Source organism: Coenobita brevimanus, chromosome 27 (assembly GCF_032717465.1).
Source record: "Coenobita brevimanus isolate Jiangsu-jjx chromosome 27, ASM3271746v2, whole genome shotgun sequence".
Lineage (NCBI taxonomy): Eukaryota > Metazoa > Arthropoda > Malacostraca > Decapoda > Coenobitidae > Coenobita > Coenobita brevimanus.
The window spans coordinates 35601818-35628487 of record NC_136980.1 but is presented as its reverse complement, the minus strand read 5'-3'; the positions used below and the strand labels follow the sequence as shown (position 1 = coordinate 35628487).

General features: G+C 45.2%; 2 protein-coding genes across 4 annotated transcripts in view; one reads left to right on the top strand and one right to left on the bottom strand.

The window, feature by feature from the left end:
• LOC145394567 (secernin-3) overlaps positions 1-14308 on the bottom strand; it is a 51769-nt gene extending 37461 nt beyond the window's left edge. For both annotated transcript variants that reach the window (XM_080268409.1, XM_080268408.1), the window contains exons 1-2: positions 14265-14308; positions 5702-5869 (exon numbers count right to left, since the gene is read on the bottom strand). In XM_080268409.1, coding sequence (XP_080124535.1) covers positions 5702-5869 — 168 coding nt within the window. In that variant the 5' untranslated portion in view covers positions 14265-14308. The remainder of the gene's footprint in view (positions 1-5701; positions 5870-14264) is intronic.
• A 9128-nt stretch (positions 14309-23436) lies between these two features.
• kdn (citrate synthase) overlaps positions 23437-26670 on the top strand; it is a 28296-nt gene continuing 25062 nt past the window's right edge. For both annotated transcript variants that reach the window (XM_080268407.1, XM_080268406.1), the window contains exon 1: positions 23437-23536. In XM_080268407.1, the coding sequence (XP_080124533.1) occupies positions 23489-23536 (48 nt within the window). In that variant the 5' untranslated portion in view covers positions 23437-23488. The remainder of the gene's footprint in view (positions 23537-26670) is intronic.

Below are 26670 nucleotides of genomic sequence, written 5' to 3'. Positions count from 1 at the left end.
AGAGTTTAAGAGAAAATCATTTAAGTAAGACAAGTTTCTGCTTCATGAAGGAGAGGTTGAAAACACACAATAATATCACTTCTTACTTTAAAACAATATTAAAGTGATCATGAGCAGCTTTAAAGGGAATAAATACATGAAACACCACGACGTCACTATAACCATCCTACTTCCTCCTTACTAATGAGGTGAGTCCTGCCCAGAAAGAGGAGAGGGATGGCAGAATAGTGCAAATACCAAGAGAGTATGTATACACACTGTAAGGCAGCATTCCACATCTGTATGGGCTGGCACTTTTTTTTTCCCCTTTAGTTTTTAACCTGACATCTACAACATTCAGGTCAATTCCCCACACCTGATGTCCCTTCTCAGACACTCATCACATTTTTTTCCTTAGTCTCCCAATGAGGGCTGTCCCTTTCTCTTTCAGGTTTGTATTAGTGATGGCACAAAGCTGACCAACCCTACAAACTCTCATTACCACATCTGCACTGAACCCACGTGTATAGTTACCCACATCCCTGCGAGGTGCTGTACAACCATAGCAGGGACATGGGGACAAAGGTTCCTGGTTTAACACCTGGTCTAACACACCATTCCCAAGTATGGATCTCAACCACACAATCAAACACCTCGCTGAGACTATTGTACATACAGATCTCCCCTACACAGTCACAATCTATCAGTGCTCCCTGGGTAGGATGGAGAAAGTTTACAACTGAAGAGCTGACAGAAAGGATGGGACTGGAGTGTACTGGTGTTGTGATGAGGAGGGGCAGATTGAGATGGTCTGGGCATGTGGAGAGGATGGAGGGCGACAACTAGGTGCAGAAGGTGAGAAGTGTGAACACCAAGGTAGGACTGCGAGAGGCAGAGAGAAAAATACCAGGGATGTGGTAAGAGTGTGACGTCAGGGATATGGGACTGAACAGAAGACTACCAGACATCGAGCAGCGTAGACAGCTGCCATTAGGTGACCAAGGCCAACGCATGCAAGCATGTTGGAGGCTTTATAAACGATTCAATACGATATGAAAGAAAACTCCAAATCTAAACAGGTGGCCCAATGTACAGACTGGTGACACAAAGGTCATACAGCTACTGCATTAAACTCCTTGCCCCAGGCTACATGGTGTTGGCAAACTGGTGGTGCTGGAGCTGCCTGCCACAAGTACAGTATCAATGTCATATGCCATCCATCCATCCATCATCCAATCTTGTTCTGTCCCATCAGGAGCAAATGGGCCTTGAGCTTGTTTGCTCAGTCCCAACATTTTAGGTGAGAGTGATCAGCTTCACTCCCTCACGAATGGTATTATCTAAGCAATAAATCCTAACCACCCTTCAGGTGGGCCACATTCAGCTGGACTGCCTCAACCCACTGGACAACCAGGCATCACTTGGGTATGAGGTTACCACCCATCGCAGTATAGTAGTCATTTGAAGGCAGCACTACACTGAATGAGTGGATGACAAGAGCCCACATCTACCACAATAACTGGAAAAAGGATTACACAGGTATGCATGGCCAAGTCTTCAAAAACATAAAAAAAAATTCCCGTTCATCCTATATTGCTCTGTGGACAAATAACGATGAAAAAGTTCAAGTCTAAGTGAAGTAGCCTCCACAAGTGTCCTTAATGAGCAGGTGTTCTGCTGGGTGGGCCTAATTTATGTGGGTAATAACTGTAATTTTACGAGAGATTACACAGAAAAACTTGAGTTGTAGTCTTGCAATATACTGTGCTCCCCTAGTAGAAGGAATCTGGGCACAGGTACACTAAATTGTAAATAAACTCTAAGTTACTTTCTGACAGCTATTGAAGAGTTGAGAGGAGGAATGGGACTGGAGTTTATGGCCATTGTGATGAGGAGGGGTAGACTGAGATGGCTTGGGCATGTGGAGAGGATGAAGGATGACGTTTGGGAGTGGCAAGTGAGAAGTACGAACATCAGGAGTGGGGTTGCGAGAGGCAGACTGAAAGAGACCTGAGACGAGATCATAGAGTGTTACCTAAGGGATAAAAGACTGAAAAAGGAGACTGCCAGAGACTGAGCAGCTTGGAGGGTCACCATTAGGTGACCAAGGCTGACACATGAAAACATATTGCAGCCTTTATAAACAATACAATTCGAGAACATAAAGGTTTATAAGAAACTGGTTGCTGGGATGCAAAACAGGGTGGGTCCTTGTCTCACAACCTGGAAACACATTTGACTGTGGAAGTTTGAATCTGAAGTCTGACAGTGTGGCTAAAAAGCATTATTCTTTGATTTACCACAAGAACTCTCTTTCAATGAAGCATACATTCTGTCAGGTTAAAGCTGTGACATCAAGATGCCTTCCTTGACACCACATTCATTCAGAAATATGTCTCAGAAGGTGTTATACTTCTGTCACACTAACTAGTCAAGATTTCTGTCCTTTTGCCACATATTTCACATAAATCAGGGGCAGGAAAATACAATACTTCAGCACTACATCCTTTCCATAGCATTTTTTTTTTATCTAGCAGCATATTCTTGTATTAATCTATTGTTACAACTCGCTATTCAAGATGGAGCAATGGCAATTTCTGACAAATTTAGAGTTAAAGGGGTATAGTGAAAGTGGATCCTCAGTTCCTCTTTGAACATGAACAACTGCAGCTGCAACTGTAACTGTGAAGAAATGACATCTGACAACCTTGACAGGAGACATACTGTGATCCCTTGGTTATAGTGCACTTGGTTATGGTGGTTTTTGTTATTATTATGTGGGCAAATCTGCACTCCTGCCATTATAGAGCATTTTTTGGCTAACAAACATCGTTATCATAGACCTGAGCTGGTTCCTGCCAACAATGATGGTGTAATGTCTATGGTTTCTGATGGCTTCGCGGGATTCTTTCATATTGTATTGAATACTGTAGTTTATAAAGCCTCCAACATGCTTTTGTGCATCGGCCTTGGTCACCTAATAGCAGCTCTCTATGCTGCTCGATGTCTGGTGTTCACACTTCTTACCTTCTGCACCCAATTGTCACCCTACTCAACCAGTTAATCTTTAGTGGTGGACAGAACTAACTCTCCACACCTTAGCCCCATAACCCCTTACCTCAAGCCCATCTCAGGTCTCTATATGATAAGTATTTCTTCCTTATTATGCCTTTTTCATCACTTTCTATTAAACTAATCATGCCTATGTGTGTTTCTGATAATTAGCATAGCAGTATGTATGTATTTAGTGGCTGTAAATTGTTGTAAGAGGGAAAATTAGGGTTTGCCTTGGGGTGCATGGTAGTTTCGTTTTTGTTTTCGTTTTTGAAGGCTCCAACATGCTTGCATGTGTCAGCCTTGGTCAACTAATGGTGGCTCTCCATGGTGCTCGATCTCAGGCAGCTTCCTTATTTAGTCTCTTATCCCTAAGGTCACACTCAATGACCTCGTCCCAGGCCTTTTTTGGTCTGCCTCTTGCAACCCTACCCCTAACATTAACACTTCTCATTTCCTGCACCCAGCTATCATCCCCCATCCTCTCCACATGCCCTAACCATCTCAATCTACCCTTCCTCATCTCATTACCAATGCACTCCAGTCCCATCCTTACTCTCAACTCTTCAATCATAAATACAGCTAGGTGGTTGCAAAAACAACCCCTAACTTCCTCATCCCCCTGAAAGAAGGGTGGTGGACTGCAGGCAAAGGGCAACTTCAGACGGCACTTCAGTGGGCTTATGTTCCAATGAACCTGGAACCACAACAACAGCAACACTTTCACTGACACGATTTCTCTGCTTGAACAAAATCATCTGGTGGCAGTAGTAGTAGTAGTAGTAGTTGTAGTTGTAGTAGTAGTAGTAGTAGTAGTGGTAGTTGTAGTAGTAGCAGAACTGTAGCTGGAACCCCTGGCTCCTGTGAATGTGAACCCAATGGACTGCAAGCTGAAGTTACCCTTCCTGACTAGTGTACCATTCTCCTGCTGGGGGACAGGGAGGAAAATGAGGGATGTCTGTATGGCCAGGCAGTGGAGTCACCCAGTCATATCAGTGCCACCACATGAAGGCGTCCTTTTCCAGCACCTGATCATCTGCTATCATCCAAAATCAAAAGAAGTGAATGGCTGACTCTGGACATTCTTTGAAGCCCCTTACTTTTGGTTTTCTCTCAGCTGAACAAGTCTTCTGGTGTTTATACAGTGATCCCTTGGTTAATGCACATAACTGGTACTGTGTCTGGTACATGATAACAAAACTGCCCAATAACAAAAGCAAAGAACCATCGGGATTTACCCTAAGTGGTACAGCACACCCCGCCTGTAAACCTAGAATTTCATTTTACAACAACCAGACCCACTACATATGTAAACACTGTTATGGTAAGTATCAGCAACACACACAGGCACGGTTAAGTTCATAGAAAGTGATGAAAAGGGCACAATAAGGAAGAAATACATACCATATAGAGACATGAGATATGCTTGAGGTAGGGGGTTCTGAGGCTAGGTGGTGGAGGGTTAGTGGTGTCCACCACCTGGGATTAACTCCTAGAACCTCAACTCTGAATCCCTCAAAGCCATCAGAAAACACAGACACTGCACCATCACTGTTGGTGGAAACCAGCTCAAGTGCTAACAGTGTTGCTGAGCCAAAAAATGCATAATAGTGACAGGAGTACAGCATTTCATCTTCAAGCGATAACAAAAACCGCTATAATGATGTGTGCATTAACCAAGGACATTGAGAGGGCTCTCCCTCTGTGCTAAGGTATCTTTGTATGTGGCATGTGTTAGGAGTGCGAAGCTGTTTGGTAGTGCGACCTGGGTAGTAAAGGAAGAGGATATTCACAGGCGCATACATACAGAAATGGCAATGATTAAGTATATATATGCGCAGTGCATCCCTGAGTGCAAGACCTGGGGGGGCAAGGTTTATGATGAGTTGAGAGGTAAGATGAGACTGGACTGTACTGGTGTGATGAGGAGGGATAGACTGAGATGGTTCGGGCATTTGGAGAGAATGGGGGATGATAACGGGGCGCAGAAAGAGAGAAGTATTAATGTTGGGGGTAGGGTAGCAAGAGGTAGTCCAAAAAAAGACCTGGGACAAGGTCACTGAGTGTGACCTCAGGGATAAGGGACTAAATAGGGAAGCTGCCAGAGATCGAGTAGCATGGAGAGCCGCCATTAGGTGACCAAGGTTGACGCATGCAAGCATGTTGGAGCCTTCAAAAACAAAAGGAAATGAGTACCCAAGTGCATCAACCATACCAAAGTTAACTATACTCTCTTTTCTCTAACTCTGCCTACAACTGCCATCTGTCCACCTTGAATGCTGTGTTGTAACAAAAGATTATCACTACACTGTTCTGGTATTCACGATGAAGTGCTGTGGACAGGATGTATAGCTGCATTATTACCTTTTTCTGCTACTGAAGTTTGTGAAAAAAGCTGAAAAAGGACAAAAATCTAGGCAAAATTAGAGTAAAAAGGGTATGGCAGTCTAAAACACGGTTGCATGCATTGGCCTTGGTCACCTAATGGTGGCTCTCCACGCTGCTCAATCGCTGGCAGTCTCCCAAGTCAGTCCCTTATCCCTGTGGTCACACTTTATAACCTCATCCCAGGTCTTTTTTGGTTTACCTCTCACAAACAAAATCTATCACAACAAAGCAAACCAAAATAAAGCATTACTACCACTCCTTCCTCCACCCTGGCTGTTACCTTGAGCTTGGTGCCTGGACTGTGTGTAGCCGGGGCCTGGTACACCACCTCCTGCACCTCCCCATTTGGTCGGTCAGAGTTCTTGCCAAACACAACATGGCCACCCTTGGTCAGGTTGCCTAGAACCACAAACGTGTCACACGACTTGGGAGGGGGCCTAGCAGACATCTGCAACAGAATAAATGCATACCTAGTACACAACTGGATATTTGTAGAGAAGGCAGAGAACCAGTAACCATAATGCTCTATGATGAAGGCAACAAAACAAATTACTATGCATGTATCATACTGTATTGCCTTTCACAAGACAGGCATACCCCAGTTTAACGATGCAACTGGTGAAGTAAAAACCCATCGCTGGCTGGGATATTATATCTCAAGGTAGATTTAACATGTATAGTATAGGGATGCATTTTTGAGTCTTGGGAATCCCCCCTCCACCAACCAAGTCCTAAACCCACCCAAATGAGTCCAAGAACAAGTTTCTAGCTCACCTAAATCCCCAAATAGCTTTGAAACAAGCTAAACTAAGCCCAAAAGCAGTTTATAACTCACCTAAACCCAAAAATAAAAGCCAAAAATCATCAAAAATAAGTCTGGAAAAAATCAAACTTAGTAAACTGTACCCCAAAATGACAATGTTCACCCTACCTATGACTAAAACACATTAACCTAAGTCTAAAAACAGTTATAAATCAACCTAAACACAAACTTTAGTCTAAAATATCATCAAAATCGGTTTAAAAACAAACAAACCCATCGTTACACAGGAGTCTGGCCATCGTTCGGCTGGACAGGGTGATATTTCTACCCCCCTCATTAAGCCGGGGTAATGCATCTAGGGGTACTGTATCCCAGGGTCTGCTTCCATGTATTATTCAACTCTGTGCTCACCTCTCATAAAGAAGGGTCTGCAAATGTTCTATATAAACTCCTGTCTGATAATGTCTTTTCATTTCATTTTTGGCACTGCTGGACAACTTGTACATATTTCATATCACCTTTCCAATGAAGGGAAAGACAATACTGCCACAGTTACAGTATATTAACTATGGCTACAGTAAAGACAAGAGAAATATTTGAGAACAAAATGTGCAACTTCTACCTATAAAATGGTGTATGGAATTTTTTTTTTGTATTTAATATGCTTTTCCTTCCCTGTTCATCTTATTAAAAAAAAAAAAATAATAATAATAATAATAATGCCAGCAGTTACAATACTGCTGTAATGGGGTGTATAAAAGCCCGGGTTGCTTAGGGGCAAAGCAGGGATCATCTCTTTGGCTCAGTGGTAATGTGCACGTGTATTAAGCACGAGGGCCCAGGATTGAATCTTGGACAGGACGGTGATTAATTTTTAAGTTTCATTTCAGTTAGTGCACTGCCACCAAGAAACAGCAAAATTTGCCTAAAGCAAGTTTATCACTATCTATCTATAGCCAGTTGCCACATTCCCATTAAGGGTGGCCATTTGTCTCTGAGGGTAGTTGCTTTATAGGGAGGGGCATTAACCCTCCACCAACCCACTTGTTGACACATAGGGAACACATGTGGGTTGGTAATATGGTTACCACCCAGTGTTGTAAATGGTTTCTTGGCTTACAGGAAACCATTAGGCTTGTTACTCAATATAAAGCCACCTGTAAAGGAAAGAAGAGTAATAAAAAGTGACAGGAAAGATAGGAGAAACAGGAAGAGAGGAGGGCAGATACAGAAAAAGAATGATAAGGGTAAAGGAAGAAGTAGGCAGCACTACATCAAGTGAGTGGATGATAGTGAGAAATAGGAAGAAAGGAGGACAAACACAGAAACGGAATAATAAAGGTGAAGGAAGGCATAGGCAGCACTACATCACATGAGTGGATGATGGTTGCTACCACCTACCACCAACAAGCAGGTCTTTCATCTTTAAAAATCAGTGACCAAGAACTTGACCTGACCACACTTCATACATTCCCCTCAGTGCTTTGAGTGTACTGAATTTTCTTAATCTAAATTTTACCGTTTTTCTTACAAAAATAATGAAGCTGTATTTAAGCAGCACAACAGTAACAATGGACGTGTTGGCTGCTACCGGCTGATCACAACTTCGTATACACAGCCTTAATTATGACAACTTAAAGAGGCTGTCCTTTCATGATTAAGAGTTACCCTTACCGGCGTTCATGTATGGACGTAAATTTTGTCGTAACCATTCCCCACGTTTGTAATTACATAAATACAGTAAAACCTCGATATAACGGACTTCAATCAACCGGACTTTGCTTTTATTGGAATCGAGGAGCTACTGGACTTAATTCTTATATATCGGAAAGTCTAATAAAGCCAGAAGCAGTCCAGACTGCCTGACCACTTCAGCTATGTTCACCACAATAAGGTAAATAAAACACATCTTTATCAGTGTACAGTACAGTATTATTATATATATATTATACCATTTGATTAATGTTGTGAAGTTATAACACAATACAGTACCTCAATGGTTGTCAGAACAGTTTAAAAACCGTTCATGTGATCTGGACTAATGTCTGATATATCGGAAAAAGTCCGGGTTAGTAGGGGGAAGTCCAGATGTTGCTTTTACCGGAATTTCGCATTTTTCGGAATGGTTTTGGCCCCAATTAGTCCATTATAGTGAGGTTTTACTGTACATAAATATCTACATGAATGCACCCACATATTGACCAACTCTCCCTACACATCACAAGTTAAACATATCTTTCTGGTAGTCATGGATCACACCCGGCACTGATACTTATTGGAGCTGGTGTATAATACAAAACAATATTACTACATAAGTCCACCCAAAGCAGTTAGGCAAATGTAAATACTAGTCTAGACTCTTTCGATCCACAGAAGAAAATTAGCCAATATTCCCCATAGAAACAATGAATGCCAAATCAACGAGAGAACAAACACATGATCAATAACAGACTGAAAGGTTAACCTCTTGGCTGGGATGTGCCTTTCTGCGGGGAGATCCAGTGGCCTGTGGTGTGCCTTCACGAATCCCACCAGTGTTTTCAGAATAACCAGTGATTTCTTATGGCGTGAAGCTTAATGTTGATGAGTGGCCAGAGAAAGAGTGATACATCTCCCTTACACAGTGGGTGGTGGTGGCTGCATACCATCCTCCTGGCTGTCTATCTATCTATCTATCTATCTATCTATTGCCAGATGTCATAATCCCATAAGGGGTGGCCATTTGACTTTGAGTTATTTGTTTTACAGGCAGGGGCACTAACCTTCTACCAACTTGCTGACACGTAGGAAGCATGTATGGTTTGGTTATATGGTTACCACCCAGCGTTGTAAATGGTTTCTTGGCTTACAGGAACTCAGCCCAAATATGCTTTACAACCCACAAAAACCCAAGGTATTTTCAGTCTACGCTACACCAAGGTCTGTATTATCGTCAGTTAAGACACCTCCCTAACACCTCCTCCTAAGCGACTTAGTTTCCTTACTACTCATTACTGTTCTCTTCAGGGATGGATCCAGGGGGAGGGATGGGGGGGATGCATCCCCCCCCACCAGCCATGTATCATTGAATAAAGAGGCAATTTCAACATTGAAATATCGGTATGTCGCGTCAAGTCTTTGGTTGAAACAGCGAATCAGATCCCCCCACCGAAAATTCCTGGATCCACCCCTGGTTCTCTTCTGTCATTTAAATAATTCCAGTCCCATCATACTCAGGATAAATAACATACAAATTTTGTATTAATTAACCATTCCAGGATCCAAAAACAAATCACTAAGAAAGGGATGTTAGGGAGCTTCCTTGACTGCCGAGAACAAGGACCATAGTTCACATCCACAACATGAGCCTTCTATGACCAAACAACAACAACAACAACAACAACCCTCTTATCAAAATATAATACTGTAACTCATGTGGAGAGGACGGAGAGTGAGAGATTGACGAGAAGAGTGTATGTGAGTGAAGTGGAGGGGGGGAGGGGGAGGGGGAGGCCAAGGATGAGATGGAGGGATGGAATGGATAGGTATCTGAGAGAGGGGTGTGTAAGCTGGGAGCAGGGCAATGAAATGGTGGGGGACAGGGCGACATGGAGGCAATTTGTTTGTGGCCACCCCTTACAGGATTAAGGCGACTGGCAATAGACAGAGAGATAGACAGAACTCAAATTAGCTACTGCATATAAAGACAGCAGTCCTTCACAGCCACCTGGTGAAAAGATATACTGACTCATGGCACATCGTATGGCTGCTACAACAAGATGCAAGTTTGTCCATGAGATAGAGAGAGAGAGAGAGAGACAGCAGTCACAAATCCCATCTCAACTACAAGTTTAGCACTGGTATGATAACCTCCTAGATGTTTCTTATCCCCAGGTAAAATTTGTGACCCCCTCCCTAAAAAAAAAAAAAAAAAAAAAAAAAAAAAAACTTTGGAAATATTAAAAATCTGCAAAGTTCACATTACTCCGCTGTGTCTCTATTCCACGGTATCAATTAACTTCATTCATGCCCTTCGCACCTATCATGACTTCGTTTTATCAAGGAGAATTATTTTATCACATGCTAATAAAAAGGGAAACAATTTCTTTTTCAAATTCTTGCTGTTGTTGTAGAGTAAGCACAGTCTGTCTGGCCAAGCAGACCTATCTGTCGGCATCTGTCGGCACAAGGCCACCCCATGCAATGACCCACTGCACAGACAGCACCTCAACACAGCAAGGTGCGGGGAAGAGTGTGGAGGGTTGGTTCCCAGATGGACACCACATTTGTCTCTCCACCCAGTTAACAAGGGCATCATAGTAGGCTGCAGATTACCCTACTACTTGGTTATATGGTTACCACCCAGCACTGTAAATGGTTTCCAGAGTTCCAGGAAATCAACAGCCTTGTCACTCAGTGTAGAGCCACCTGAAGAGGAAAGAAGAGCACAGCGCCACTTACAAAAAGTGACAGGAGAGAGGGGAGAAACAGATAGAGAGGAAGGTAGACACAGAAAAAGAATGATAAAGATAAAGGAAGTTGGCTGCACTACATCAGGTGAGTGGATGATGGTGGTATGAAAATCCAGAACTCCCACTACAATACTGCTGAACAGTATAATCAATCCTTTAGTAACCCATGGCTGCTGAGTAATATATTTTTGTTCTGACACAGTCAGCATAATGCAACATCATAATCAACAAGGGTAAAAACTCAAGCTTGTGGGAAAGTCAGCTGGCCTGACGACACAATTAGACAGTCACGCATGGTGACGTCACCCACCAGACTCACCATGATTGGCTGGCTAACGTCCAGGTACCTGTCCTGGGCACAAGCGGTCCTTTCTCATATCTTACCAAGTTCTACCAACGCTGTGCAGCAATTGTTTTTTTGTGTCTGAGTGTCCAGTGAGGGCACTGACCCCTAGTCATGACGTGTGATCAGCTCCGGCCACCCAGAAAGCAGCACATCTTCATATATGCCCAGAAATATGAAACAGTAAAGGAGTTACAGCAGGGAAAGAGGCAAACAGAAATGACAAAAAGCATGGTGTGAATGAAAGCACCAGAGGACACGGTCAGCTCTGTTTCAGCTCTGGACTTTGAAGGACTTGACTTAGATGCTAAAGAAGGAAGTGCAGGAGCAGGAACACCTCAACAATGATGACAACATTTGGGGCGGGGGGCGGGGGAAGAGTGCCATGGAGCTACGCATCAACAACACAACGAGTACCCAGCCAAACTTTTGTGCTTGTTAATGCTATATTGACACCATTCATGTTCATAATTACAACATTAATATATCTCTTTCAGTGTTCTGCCTGATGGTGGGTATAAGCAGGGGGTAATTTATGTGGGGTATGGTGGTAAGAAAGGGTAAATGTGAGAGTTTTGGAAAGTCGCAAGAATACACTATACTGTTGTACATGCAAATACCGTATATTTTTTAAAGTAACGTGTGCTTGAGTGGCACAGTCCTTGTCCAGTCCCTATTGTCAGCGTTGCTCGATGACTGCCTTTACTACGTTTTCCCACTGTAAAATATAGCTATTCAGATCACTGAATACCAGCATTGCAACAGTTTTTAAAATCTGAAGATGTGTACTGGTAATCTTAAATTAACCCTTTGAGATTCCGAGGACACGTTTTTGAGTCATCATAAATCCAACCGTTGAGATTTTGATGACACGAATTCGAGTCATATGAAACAACATTTGTTTTTTTGCATGTTTTCCATATCCTATCTGGGCTTGTTCTACATACATTAGCCTGTTTATCCTTGTCCAACTAATTAGTTTTACACTGACAAGTACATCAGACAGATATGCATAATAAATTCGCTTTTACCATGAATAATAGTATTACCAGCATGGATATTTGCCTGTGTGACAGCGAGAGCTTTCGCTTTTCTCTGTGAAAACTAGCGTAAATTGCCAGAACCTATATATCAATGGAAAGGTAATTTACTGCAGATTGACATGGTGCAATCAAATTTCATGTAACTCTAATACTTTTTTTTTTTTTACAAATATTATTCTATGGAAGGGTGTGCGATTTTTCCTTTTTGGCTAACTTCTACTTGTCCTATTGGCCTTTTAGCTACCATATTTACCTTTTTCAACCATACTACGATAAACAGCAACTATTCAGCTTTAAAATGGTACCAAATTCAGTAGTCTACCATAAAAAGTTAGTGGCCGCTTAATTACAAATATCCCTGCACGACGGTGCACTCTATGTGCACCAGGCTGAATCTGGCACAGACACAATCGGCGGAGGGCCAAAAATCTCAAAGGGTTAACTACAGACCCTCATCAATTTTAGACACAAACCAAGTCTAACAGGATCCGGTCAATAAGGTGGAGTCGAAGGCTTTTTGTCTCATCCACTCTCCTCCTCTTACTGGCTCCCTTCAACCTCAGTCTCTTCGCAACACTGCTGCATCTTTATCTCTTTTCTGTCACTATTTCAATGGTCACTGCTCCTCTGAACCATCTGCTTGCATCCCTCCACCACTACCGTGGGCATGCAGCACCCACCTAGCAACAAACTCTCCCTACCTTCTCTGTCTAACTCTCTAAAGCAAGAGTTAACTGTTACTCCCAGTCCTTCAAGTATGCAACAGGTAAACTCTGGAACTGTCTTCCTCTATCTGTATTTCCTACTGCCTATGACCTCCAGTCATTTAAATGCAGTGTGTTTGGCCATTTCGAAACAAACAGATCGTGAATTTGGCTCTCTGTTATTTTGTTTTTATTTTTTCTTGGAGAGTACAATCTTGCAGACTCCTGACCTTTGGTTCCCTCTTCCTTGAATAAAAACCTAACACTGAAAGCAACATATTTCAGACCCAATTTTGGCATCATAATTACAGTGTGTAACTCAGGCCAAGTCTGGGTGTCATAAATAAATTACATTCTGAACAAATTAATAATTGGCATAAACTTTTCAACACCTATGAATGGCAGCTTTATAGATTCCATCCTTCATTAAAAAAAAAAAAAAAAAAAAAAAATCACTACCATATCTATTAGGTATTTACTGCCAGTTGCCTTCTTTCTATACAAGGTGAACACAAATAAATTGCCTCCATACCACCATGTCCTCTGCTATCACACTGTCCTCTCTCCAACTCACACCCCCTCTCTCTTATATACCTCACCACCCAATCCCCCCCATCTTCTCCTTGGTCTCCCCTTCCCCATCTCCACATGACTCACTCACACACTCTCCAAGTCAGTCTCTCATTCCCTGCTATCACTGGCCACAATATCACCCCAGCTTGTCCCAGTGCAAGCATCCATCTGGGCTTCTCACATGCACCAGCAAGCAAGAGCGAGAGGCATACACTAACAGCTGATCAATCATGCATGAAGCTGAGAGAGACAAGATGACTGACAATTCCACAGATTTAACCAAACACCATGACACTACACCAAAATAAAGGTAAATCCTGCTCTGAGTAATGGTGATATTTTAAAACTTGCAATCTGTCATCCTCCACACTACGAAAATCCAGGAACATTGCATAACATCTAGGCCAGAATCCAGAGGCCACTCCCATTTTACTCATCTCGCCTCTAAACTGGGTCGAATTGGCACACAGAAAAACCAAGAGAACATTGAATTTATTGGCCATATTCATATACTCGACAGAAAATAACAAATTATCGAGATATCAGGGGAAAACAAGTGGACAACTGTGCGTGAAAATCGGTGACTGAAGGAGAAGGCGATTGTCAACCCTACACATTACGCTCCACCCGGGCCCACTACTACTCCCCCATCCCATGAACATAACGTACACTTAACTCCCCATTTTATACTTCGGCAACAAGTACTCGGTCATAGGTAATTACAGAAATAATAGAAAGGCAGTGCCACAGCCACCTGAAGCTGACATATTCCCTTACAACTGGGAAGCACTACAAACCACCACTCAGGGGGGATCCGGCGTCTGCAGCTGGAGGGGGGCACAAGGGATATACCAGGAGAGAAATATTTGTCATTTAACCACAGTAACAGTGAGATAATTCAGTCATAGTTGGGAATCAAATGACCTCCTCTGGGAAGAGTCAAATAGGGAGGGTAGTGGGACTCACCGTGACGAGGGACACAGGGAGTTTGACAGCAACAACACCCAGCAGACGACGCGCCCACCAACTGCGGCGCACGACCTCCTCAATGACAATCCAGTGGTCGCTGTCGCCACTGGTTAACGGGATATGTTTGTTCATTATTTTACCTGTATTAGAGCATTAATCCTTGAATCCGGTAGCACATTTGCTCTAGTTTATTCACGTTGCTACCAAGTGATTTACTTAAAAATTATAAAAACTCTTTTCAAGGGGTTAATGAATATTACATCCATTTCAACGCCTACCTCTAACCCGGATGAAACTGTCTGGAAGACAGAAAAAGTAAATTATTACATATACGTCATCAGATTCAGCGGGTTAAGCAGCTTTTCAGGAGTTTAAATATCTCCCACCTACTTTTTAAATAAAGCAATAGAGTGCGATAAAAGACGACAAGGCAGTATGTGATAAAGCCCATATTACTATCTATCTATTGCCAGACGCCTCAATCCCGTTCGGGGTGGCCACAAACAAATCGCATCCACGTCGCCCTGTCCCCCGCCATTTCACTGCCCCGCTCCCAACTCACACCCCCCTCTCACATATACCTCTCCACCCCATCCCTCCATCTCATCCTCGGCCTCTCCCTCCCTCTTCCCCCCTCCACCTCACTCACATACACTCTCTTCGTCAGTCTTTCACCTTCCATCCTCTCCACATGGCCAAACCACCTCAGTGTATTCCTCCTAACGCTTCATATCACATCCACATCCATATTACTGCTGTCAGTTAACCTAATTAACAGACTACAGTAAATAAGAAAAATAGGTACTAAAACATACCGTACACATATTGTCTCATGGATCATGTTATGCTAGGTGTTTGTAGGTCGACTTCTCGCCCTAAGAGCACTATACAGTAGTCGCGGCGCACGACTCTGAGGTTGTCATTATCGTACCCTGGCAACCTACCATTCAAAAGTGCGTTCGATTTCATGTCGTATTATACACGAATCATTATTATGCACGAATATATTATACACGAATATTATTATGCACGAACATATTATACACGAATCACATGCTTCTCATATTATACACGAAATTAGACGCACTTTTGAATGGTAGGTTGCCAGAGCACGATAATAACAACCTCAGAGTCACGCGCCGCGACTATAGTTACTGAGCGGGATTCTCTTTCGAGACCGGAACTAGAATACACTACATGAGGAACAGGACATAAAAACTCGGCAAACCAACCTTACACTTATTGAAATACCCTCCGTGGCAAGCCACCACCCAGATGTCGCGATCCCCACCCCAGTAGGAGATTACGGAGGGGCTGGTAAGGAGCGCGGGTCGTCCCGGTTTGAGGGACATAAGTCCCCTACGGCCCCGTGCCCTTATTGCCCGCAACAGACCTAACGGGAAGATTTCAGTCCGGGGGAACTATTTTCCAACCGGACTAGCCCTCGACAGGTTTGGGGTGGGACTAAACCTTCAGTCCCGAGCAGCACCCCTGTGACGGCCTCAGCCGCACACCAAAAAGAGACAGCCTCAGCCTCTCGTAAGAAGGACACGGCCTCCACGGCTCACACAAAAAGAGACAGCCTCTGCCGCTGGCAAGTAGAGATGGCTTCAGCCGCTAACACAAAAAGAAGTGGCCTCAGCCGCTCGTTAAAAGATGGCCTCAGCCGCTCCAAACCAGAGACAGCCTCCAGCTGCTCGGGAGCTGCTCTGCCCCCCTACCCCCACTAAAGGAAACAGCAGTGGCCTCCAGCCGCATCTGGGGAGAACTTGGCACGTCCCCTCTCCTCCTGTAGCTGCCCATGGGAGTAAGACACTAGTGACGGCCTCCGCCCGCACCTCGCCTGTGCATCATGCCCCTTGTAGGGAACCGATGATGGCATGCAGCCGCACCTCCAGGAGAGGAACTGCCTCTAGCCGCCCTCCCCCTGCTCTCCTCCCCCAAGGCAGCCTTCAGAAGGATCCCCTTGCCCTGGAGACAGTGTGGCATGGCCCCATGCTGCCCCTGGGAGTTTGTGCCATTCAGCCAGCACCTGAGGACGATGACCTCCTGACGAGGCTGACAGACTCCTGCCCGAGGCAACACCGCAGTCCTACCCTGACAGCGGCCCAGCAGAAGGGAGACTGCAGACACCGGACTCCCAGCGGCACCCCAACTCCCCCGGGGTGCACCCTCTCCAACTTTAGACAACCCCTTCCCCAGAGTAGGTGCAGGCAAGAGCGCCTGCTCAGCCTGTTTGGTCCCAGCCCAGAGGACCAGACCACTCCAACAGGCTCCTCGAGTAAAGGGACCCTCTCCATGCCCAACCATAGCCCCCGACCGACAACATCACCACTGAGGGTCGTCCCGTCATGGCCCTCGAGTGAAGGGACACCTGACAAGGACCCACCAACACCTAGTGGGACTCACCCAGTTCCCATAATGCAACCAGAGTCCCTTGCCCTGCTCAGTGCTACGGTGACTGCTCCTAAAAGTGACTATAGTATAATTCTTGCGCCCAGGCATAAGACAGCGTTATATTAGTACCTGGGTCACTGTGATGCACCTAATAAGTTACTCAGACTGATACTCCAACCTAACCAACCCATTATATATAGTGAATATCCTGTGCTGTACACTGTCCGTCCAGTGTCCTGCGAGATACTCAATAGCCAGTCGGGACTCTATAGTCTATCCAGCCCAAATAATTATAAATAGTGTATTGTGTGTCATTCTCATTTGTATTGTATAAAAGTTGTGACTTGGTTAATATACGTGTAAGGTTGTTGCCTAACGTTTATGTGTCCTGCTCTTCTCGCTGTGTATTTTAGCTCTGGTCTAGAAAGAAGACCCCAGCTCAATCGCCAGGTACTATAGGGAGGAGAATAAATCGACCTTAAAACACTTAGCATAACACTTATATTGCCTTAATTATTATCCTTCACAATATACAACGATAATAAATAGTGCAGGTAAGTATGGACACAGTCAGACTTCAATATACACAATAATATATGGTGCAGGTAAATATGGGCATTGTCAGGCTTTGATATACACAATAATATATGGTGCAGGTAAATATGGGCACTGTCAGGTTTCACCATAGAACATAACACACAATAAAGGGAAAAACACTGTCAGGTTCTTCTTGGGCTGCTGAGGCCTGGACTGATTACAGGTGGCGCCCTGGCGTGGGAGGTAGGTCGTCAGGCGTGCCCTCCCATAAGGGGCACGGAACTACTGCCAGGGGTGAGGTCGTCTGGGTGGGGCTGCTGATTGGCGTACAGGGAGGCCCTTCCTTGGTGGGGCCTTTACCTATGGTGTCAGTGTGGCCCTCTGGACTGGGGCCAAACAGGGCCAACAGGCGCACCTGCCTTCACCTGCTCCTGGCAGAGGGTCATCTGCAGGTGGGGCTCGGGAGGTCACGCCCTGGGGTCCTGGGGGCATCCCTGGGTAACTGAGGGCTGTGGTCTCCACCAAGTCAGACCGCCGTCAGGAGCTTCCTGTGGCGTCCCTTCCTAGTGGTATCTGTCAGTGGCGGGCATTGTCCAGGGGCGGCCTGTAGGGCGTGGATCCCCAGGTCCGGAAGAGGCCCTCACCACAACTCCTTGAACTGCAACTCCTCTGGGGGGCTGCACCTATGAGGAGAGAGAGAGAGAGAGAGAGATGTTCCATTTGGCCTCCAGATGGGTGGTGGGCCGAGCCAGGGACTTCCTCCAAAGGGGTAGCCTCAGGGGCTGTGGATGAACGGGGTACAGTAGCCATCCCTTCCCTGGTGCGTACAGTGGCCGTCACCATGGTTCCACAAACCCTAGAGACAACAACTGAAGGCCATACAGTAGCCATCCCTTCCCCAGTGTGTACAGCGGCTGTCACCGCGATGCTGTTCCCAAAGGAGGAGGCAGACGAAGGGCGTACAGTGGCTGACCCTTCCCTAGTGCATACAGTGGCCGTCACCGCAGTTCTGCCTCTACCTGGCTTACCAGCTGACGTTCATACAGTGACCGTCATATCCTGCCTGGTGCGTACAGTGGCCATCACCGCAGGGCTGCAGGGGGCAACAGCTGTAGGGCGTGCAGTGGCTGTCCCTTCCCTGGTGCGTACATTGGCCATCACCGTGGTGCTGCTTGGGACTGTCTGGAGACAAGTCCCATCCTGATCCTGGAGAGGGATGGCCCGGCTGTGATGTAGTTGGCCGGAACTGCTTTCCTGCTGGTGGTCTTGTTGAGAGGAAGAGGGGCACAGGGTCGTGGGGCACCTAGGCCCATTTCTCTCAGGCCTGTCATTCTCTCCATACGCCTCCCCAGGGTTTCCTTCTGGGATGAGTGCACGTGGGCCCTTCCTGGGGTGGATGTTGCGACACCCCTCCCTGGGTTCCCTATGGGGGCGGGCATCTCAGATCAAATCACGCAGATGTTGTAGGTTTAATCCTTTTCTCTGGGTGATGCTAATTGCAAATATGACAATTAAATGTTAATCTTAATTTACACATAAAAGCATGGTGAAGGACTGGCATACAGTTAAAAAATTGTGAACAAATCAGCATATAGTACTCCAGGCCTGACAATGGGATAACATGCACAATGAAGGTAATTTTGAGAGCAATTTCTTTTATTCAGAGGAGGGGGGGGGGAGATAACGGCAATTAACAGAGTTACGATGGAGTACGGTGGAAACTGTGATCGTGGGTTCTATTCCAACTGTTGCAGGGAGTATCTCAAATGTTTACCACAAGCAAGGGTGAAGCCCTTGCGAGTCTCTGAAGTAGTGGCATTTTCTCACATATGAGCGGCCCGACCCGGCCCAGCCCAGCCCAACCTGGTCCGACCTTAACGCTTTTGAGAAGCTCAGCAACCACAGGGCCAGTCACTACATGGTTTGCACCATATGATAGCCCAGTCCTTGAAGGGTTGTTTTTGACAGGTTTCATCACATCACGTGATACGCGCCAAGAGCAGTGTGTCGAAAATCTTCAAAAAGAGAGCCACAGGCCGGACAGTTTGTTGCAAAAGCATGAAACTTGGTAGGTAGATAACCATCAACATACTCCAGGCATCCTCGAGGTGTGAGGCCACATTTCAATGCTTTTCGATTTAAATGGCCTCGCTAGTACCTCGCCGACAAAGGTGTTTTTCTGGTTTTAATTTGGCATACCAGATTGTTACGCTAGATGTTTTAAGGCTGACTTCTCGTCCTTAAAGCACCTGGCAAATGTGCCGGGGTCCTCTTTTTGAGACCGTAGCTAGAATACACAAGAAGAAGAGCAGGACACAACAACTCTAGGCAACAACCTAACATGTATAACCTATTAACCAAATCACAACCTCTACACAATACAGTGTGGATTGCACACAATACACTATTTATGATCACTTTTCAAAAGTTTTCGAGTCAATTCTCAATAGAAAAATTTTAAGGCATCTTTCCTATCACAACCTTCTTTCTGATCGTCAGTACGGGTTCCGTCAGGGACGCTCCACTGGCGATCTTCTCACCTACCTTTCAGACTCCTGGTCATCCTCCTTTCGGGACTTTGGTGAAAGCTTTGCCATTGCACTTGACATCTCAAAGGCTTTCGATCGAGTCTGGCATAAATCTTTAATTTCCAAACTGCCCTCTCACGGTTTCTATCCTTCTATCTGTGCCTTCATCACTAGCTTCCTTTCTGGTCGTTCTATAGCCGCTGTTGTAGACGGCCATCATTCTTCTCCTAGATCTATCAACAGTGGTGTTCCTCAGGGCTCTGTCCTATCACCAACTCTCTTCCTTTTATTCATCAACGATCTTCTAAGCTGTACATCTAACCCTATCCACTCATACGCTGATGACTCCACCCTTCACCTTTCCATTCGGTTCTCGCAACGCCCATCTCAACAGTTATTTCAACAAACAAGGGATGAGGCTATGGCACACCTAATGTCTGACTTGGCTCGTATCTCTGACTGGGGTAAAAATAATATGGTTGTTTTTAATGCATCTAAGACTCAGTTCTTACACCTGTCAACCCGACAAAATCTTCCACAGGTATACCCACTAATGTTTATTAATATTCAGCTTAATCCTGCATCATCCTTGAACATGCTTGGGGTTTCATTTACTCGGGACTTATCTTGGAAAGATCATATTACATCTCTTGTAAAATCTGCTCCCAAGAGATTGGGTGTGCTAAGCCGACTCCGCTCTTTCTTTACCCCTGCACAATTGTTGACTCTATACAAGGGTTTTATCCGCCCCTGTGTGGAGTACAACTCTCATGTGTGGGGAGGCTCCCCACATACAGCTCTTCTCAATAGGGTGGAGTCAAAGGCTTTTCATCTCATTAACTCTCCTCCTCTTACTGACTCCCTTCAACCTCTGTCTCTTCGCCGCACTGTTGCATCTTTATCTCTTTTCTATCGCTACTTTAATGGTCACTGCTCCTCTGAACTGTCTGCTTGCATTCCTCCACCTCTACGACGGGCGCGTAGCACCCGTCTGGCAGCAAACTCTCATCCCTTTTCTGTCCAACTCTCTAATGCAAGAGTTAACCGTTACTCCCAGTCTTTCATTTATGCAACAGGTCAACTCTGGAACTGTCTCCCTCTGTCTGTATTTCCTGCTGCCTATGATCTCCAGTCTTTCAAACGCAGTGTCCAGGCATCTCGAAATGATCGGATCTTGAATTTGGCTCTCTATTGTATTTTGTTTTTCTCTTGGAGGGAACTGTTACTGCGGGCTCATGGCCTTTGGTTCCTTCTTCTTCCATAAAAAGAAAAAAAAATTGGGCTGAATGGACTATAGGGTCCTGACTGGTTAATGAGTATCACGCAGGATACGGAACGGACACTGTATGGTACAAAATAGTAACTTAACACACCAGTCTGAGTGCCCTATTAGTTATTACACAGTGATACAGGCTCTAACACAACACTGTCTTTCATCTGGGCACATGAGTATGTTGAGTTGTCTGTTAGGGTACAAGTACTGCACTGCGTGTGAGTACTATAGGCACGGTAATCACTTTTACCTGAGCAGTCACTATTGCACTTTTTTTTTTTTCAATGTGTCCGACTCTGGGCAAAGGCTTCGGGGCCTATATCTCGGGGACAGTAGCCTATCCCAAGGTCCAGTAGTCCTCCTGCACCTCCACATGTCACCACTTCGGCACTAACACCCACCGTCCATATTGAATACATGCTAGGGCTGTCTCATACAGGACTGGTGTATTGGCAATAGCGGGGGTACTTTTTTGACATGTCGGCGGGTCATCTGGTAGATCAGGAAAGTCTGCTTTTATGAAATTCGAATCCTTAAACTGTTCCTTCCCCCAGCCGGGATTCGAACCTGGGTCCATCAGGACTGCAGGCCGCCTCTCTACCGATTCAGCCACAGCCTCCCCCAGTTATATTATGGGGACCGGGTGAGCCCCAGGTGTCAGCCAGGTGTAAGAGGGTTCCTGTCAGGTGTCCCTACTCTCAAGGGCCATGGGATGACCCTCAGTGGTGATGTCGTGGTCGGGCATGGAGAGGGGCCCTTTGCTCGTGGGGCCTGCCGGGGTGGTCTGGTCCTCCAGGCTAGAATCAAACAGGTTGAGCAGGCACTCTTGCTTGTGCCTACTCTGGGGAGAGGGTTGCCTGGAGTTGGAGAGGGCGCACCCCGGGGGAGCAGGGGCACCTCGGGGAGTCCGGGGTCTGCGGTCTTCCTCCTGCTGGGCCGCTATCAGGGTAGGGCTGTGTCGTCGCCTCAGGCAGGAGTCTGTCAGGTGGTTGCCTCCCACAGGCGCTGGCTGGATAGCACACACTCCCAGGGGCAGCACGGGGACGTGCCACACTGTCTCCAGGCCAAGGAGATCCTCCCGGAGGCTGCGTTGTGGAAGAAGAGCAGGGGGAGGGTGGCTGGGGGCCATCCCTTTTCTGCAGGCGCAGCTAGGGGCCGTCACCAGTGCCCTGCAGGGGGAGTGACGTGCAGTCGAGGTGCAGGTGGAGGCCATCACCTGTCTACTGGTGCGGCTGGAAGCCGTCACCAGTGTCGTACTCCCATGGGCAGGTACAGGAGGGGTGGGGACATACCTTTCTCTCCCCAGACGTGACTGGAGGGCGTCGCTGGTTCCTGCTGGAGGGAAAGGGAAAGGAGCAGCACCCGAGCGGCTGGAGGCTATCTCTGTTTGGAAGTGGCTAAGGCCGTCTCCTTTTAGCGAGCAGCTGAGGCCGTCTCCGTTCGTGAGCGGCTGCGGCCGTCTCTTTTTTGGTGAGTGGCGGAGACCGTCTCCCTTTGGTGGGTGGCGGAGGCCGTCTCCTTCTTGTGTGCAGCTGGAGGCCGTCACATGGGTGCTGCTCGGGACTAGAGCTTTAGTCCCACCCCGAACCTGTTGAGGGCTAGTCCGGATGAGAGGTAGTGCCCCCGGACTGAAATCTTACCGCTGGGTCTGTTGCGGGCAATACGGGCGCGGAACCGTTGGGGACATATACGTCCCTCTAACCGGGACGACCCGCGATCCTTACCAACCCATCCGTGGTTTCCTCCTGGGGTTGGGATCGCGACGTCTTGGTAGTGGTTCGTCACGGCGGGTATTTCACAGATAATTACGTTTAACCTACTGCTCTTCGGTTCTTCCATGAAAGGCTGACATTCTTATTGCCTAGCACGCTGTGATTAGCGTGAACGTATCCTAATAGATAGCCTGTTCCTATTTAATGAAAAGCGCTATACACTCTACACTGTATCGTTTTGTATTGCAAATGCTAATGGTGGTTATTATTAGGCTATAATGAACTTGTTTGGAAACGAAATTTTATAAAACCACATATCCAAATTATTATTAGAGATCTAAATATGTGCACCAGTTCTGTCTCCATCTAAAACTGTCTTGCTGATGTAATTCGTGGTAAAAGAAGTTGTATATTTCATATCAAATCAATTCCATTTGGAAAATCAGCAGATCGTGTTCATTGGTTTTAGCTTGCCAGGTCAGTGAGTACGCCCGATTGCGCTATTTTTGCATTACTCTTGGATTAAGTACACTTATTTGGTTGCATGCATCCTGGATGGAATGTAATATATCTTTTATAATTGAAATGAAAAAGTACTTTAAAACAGTAATTTGGGATGGTATATTGTTAAATAAAAATGGAAGAGTGGCTTTTACTGGGCTATTTTATTGGGCTACTTTCTGTGGAGTTGGGCGGGTATACAGTTACTAGAAGGTGACGTCGTGTTGGGTTGAGCTGCAGCCGAAGACTCGCTGGCACATACACACAACCACCATGGCTCTGTTCAGAAATGCAGCCACCAGGCTTATTGCCAGCCAACAGGTAATGTGTAGCAGTGAATAAATAAGCGAAGATAAGTTATATTATTCCATGAAAGAACCAATGGCATAGGAAAAACGGGCTGCCGGCTACCAAGCGTTCATTGTTTTGGCCCCGGGATGATCAGCTGAGCCGGGATTTCGTCATAATTTATATTTATGGAGTAAATAGGCTTAATATATTATCCTCGGCGGAGCAAGCAGATCACGAAATGGTTGGATGTTTGGACCGAAATTTCTCATTTAAAGTGAATGTGATGGATATGTAGGTCATTGGGTGGAATATGCCGGGGACGGGTAGGACTAGGCTGAAAGAAATGGTGTTATGTAATATTGACAGGACGCTGGGAAGTGTACATAGTGAGTGGTGTTGCAGCGGGTAATGGGGGTTTGTACGTGCTCTCTGAAATACTGTGATGTATAGCCAGGGAGAAGTAACCAAAATACGGTACCTGCAAAATTTCGTCAGGTGATTCAGTAGGCCTACACCAGTGATGCTTTACAGTAACATTCTACCTGACTTAAAAAAAAGTAAAAAAAAAAAAAAAATACTACATATATTATTAAAACTGTACAAAAGTGGGTTTGAGCGAAGTCAAAATGCTGATAATCATTTATAGGACATGTTATGCTACTGTTAGATGTTATACACCTGCGTCCTAAATTACACTTAAGGAGGCAGTGATGCAAAAAGGTTAAAATATGCAGTGTCATCATATGCTTCAGAAATCATTGTAGAAAAATGCAACCTGTATTTTAGTAATAGGGATAAGGCTTTTGTTTTTGAAGGCTCCAACATGCCTGTATGCTTCGGCCTTGGTCACTGAATGGCAGTTCTCCTTATTGCTCGATCTCGGGCAGCCTCCCTATTCAGTCCCTTAACCCTGAGGTCGCACTTAATGACCTCATCCCATGTCATTTTCAGTCTGCCTCTCACAACCCTACCTCTAACATTAACACTTCTCGCTTTCTGCAACCAACCATCATCCCCCAAATACAAATTAAGGTAAATTTGCAGTGTCGGACAACATATTTTTCTAACGATCTTTGTTGTGTTTCAGACGAATGTAACCTTCATTTTTACCAGAAATCAGTAGTTTCTCAGACACTGTTTCAACCTCCCTCAGTCTCAAAACCCCTCCAAAGTGGGAAGGGCTTCAAAGGTCAGGGAAAATGAGGGGTTAAATAATTAGGAACAGAGAAACCACCAACTCCCGGTAGGAATGAAGCTGAAAATTCATCCAAAATAATGAAAATCATCAGAAAAACAATTTCATCAACCTAAAATCACAATTGAACAAACTTAGATTAACCAAAACCAAAAATTATCTAACCTAACCTAACCAAAAGAAAATGGAGGTGTTGTCTGAAAGTGCAATAATACGAAATTAAATACCCACAGTTGATGACCTGCACCCAGTTGGTATTGCAGACTTACCTATATCCAAATCCATGGTCCCAGACTTATGTGACACCATGTAGAGTATAGTCAGGCTTAACAAATGCTATAGTGCTGGCGTTAGACATAAATTTATTACAAGAGTTACGGTATTTGAGAGGAGCCTGTGGAGTCAGATGGAGAGACAGACTGACAAATGAGGATGTGAAAGAGTGTTGTGGTGTGGATGTGGATGTGATAGGAAGCAATAGAAGAAACATACTGAGGTGGTTTGGCCATGTGGAGAGGATGGAGAGTGAGAGACTGACGAGGAGAGTGTATGTGAGTGAGGTGAATGTGGAGTCACATGGAGAGACAGACTAACAAATGAGGTTGTGAAGGAGCGTTGTGGTGTGGATGTGGATGTGATGGGAAGCATTAGGAGAAACACACTGAGGTGGTTTGGCCATGTGGAGAGGATGGAGAGTGAGAGACTGATGAGGAGAGTGTATGTGAGTGAGGTGGAGGGGGGGAGAGGGAGGGGGAGACCAAGGATGAGGTGGAGGGATGGAGTGGAGAGATATATGAGAGAGGGGGGGGTGCTGGGAGCAGGGCAGTGAAATGGCAGGGGACAGGGCGACGTGGAGGTGATTTGTTCATAGCCACCCCTTACGGGATTAAGGCATCTGGCAGTAGATAGATAGATAGTTACGGTATCCATTTCTGACGATAAGATTGCTTAGATAAAAGGTATATGTGCAGTATAGATATTTGCATAGGTTAGTTTTAAAATGAGGCCTTACAGTGTGTATCACAAGGCCTAGGTACATTTGAAAGTTTCAGTTCTGCCCAATCCACATAATGTTGCAGTAATGATGTATAAATCACTGTAATTTGCCTTAACATGGGGGAAAAAATCAAGGATCTCGTAAAACATTGTCCAAAAGTGTTGATTTGGGAAAAGAACTGAAAATTTCACACGTATCTGGGCACACTGACCGACTTTGTAAGATCTTGTTTTTAAATTAATCTATTCATATAACTATATAACTATATATATATATATATATATATATATATATATTTTTTCTTTGTTTTTTTTCAGTAGTCTTATGGTCAGAGGCAGTTACTGGAATTCTCTTCCTCCATCCCCCACCTCCCACTCTTTTTTTTTTTTTTTACCCCCTTAACCGCGGGGCCTCACATTCGTGACGCTTGGGAGCGAGGGATCATACCGCGGGGCGTCACCTTTGTGATTCTGTGTTATTTTGAATTTGCCCGGGCTTTCAAGTGGTGGCTTGTATCATCTATCAGTACTGCCAGTGTCCAACACTAGTCAGCACTCCAAATCTCATCTGTACTCCCGTCCATTGTTGACAATTTAGCCATTTCTCCCCGTTCTTGACTCCCCTCCCTACCTCCCCTCGGCCGTGCTACGCTAAGTAAATCTTCCCTGGAATTTTCCACTGATTTCATCCATTGAAATAAGCCCTATGCCCTATTCTTATACCAAATAATATATACAAAAAAGAAATAAGGTAAGTGATAGTGCCATACACCTGGAATTTCCTAATTATCACCTGACAACACCTCACGTGCACTCGTTCGCTAATTTTCGCTGTTTATTTCCCCTTGAAATATGCCGTATGATCTATTCTCATAATAAAAATATATATAAGGAGGGAAGGGAGAAGCCCAAGTGATATTTACATTCACCTGGAACTACCTAATTTATTATGTATCGTCTAGATTTCCTGTCA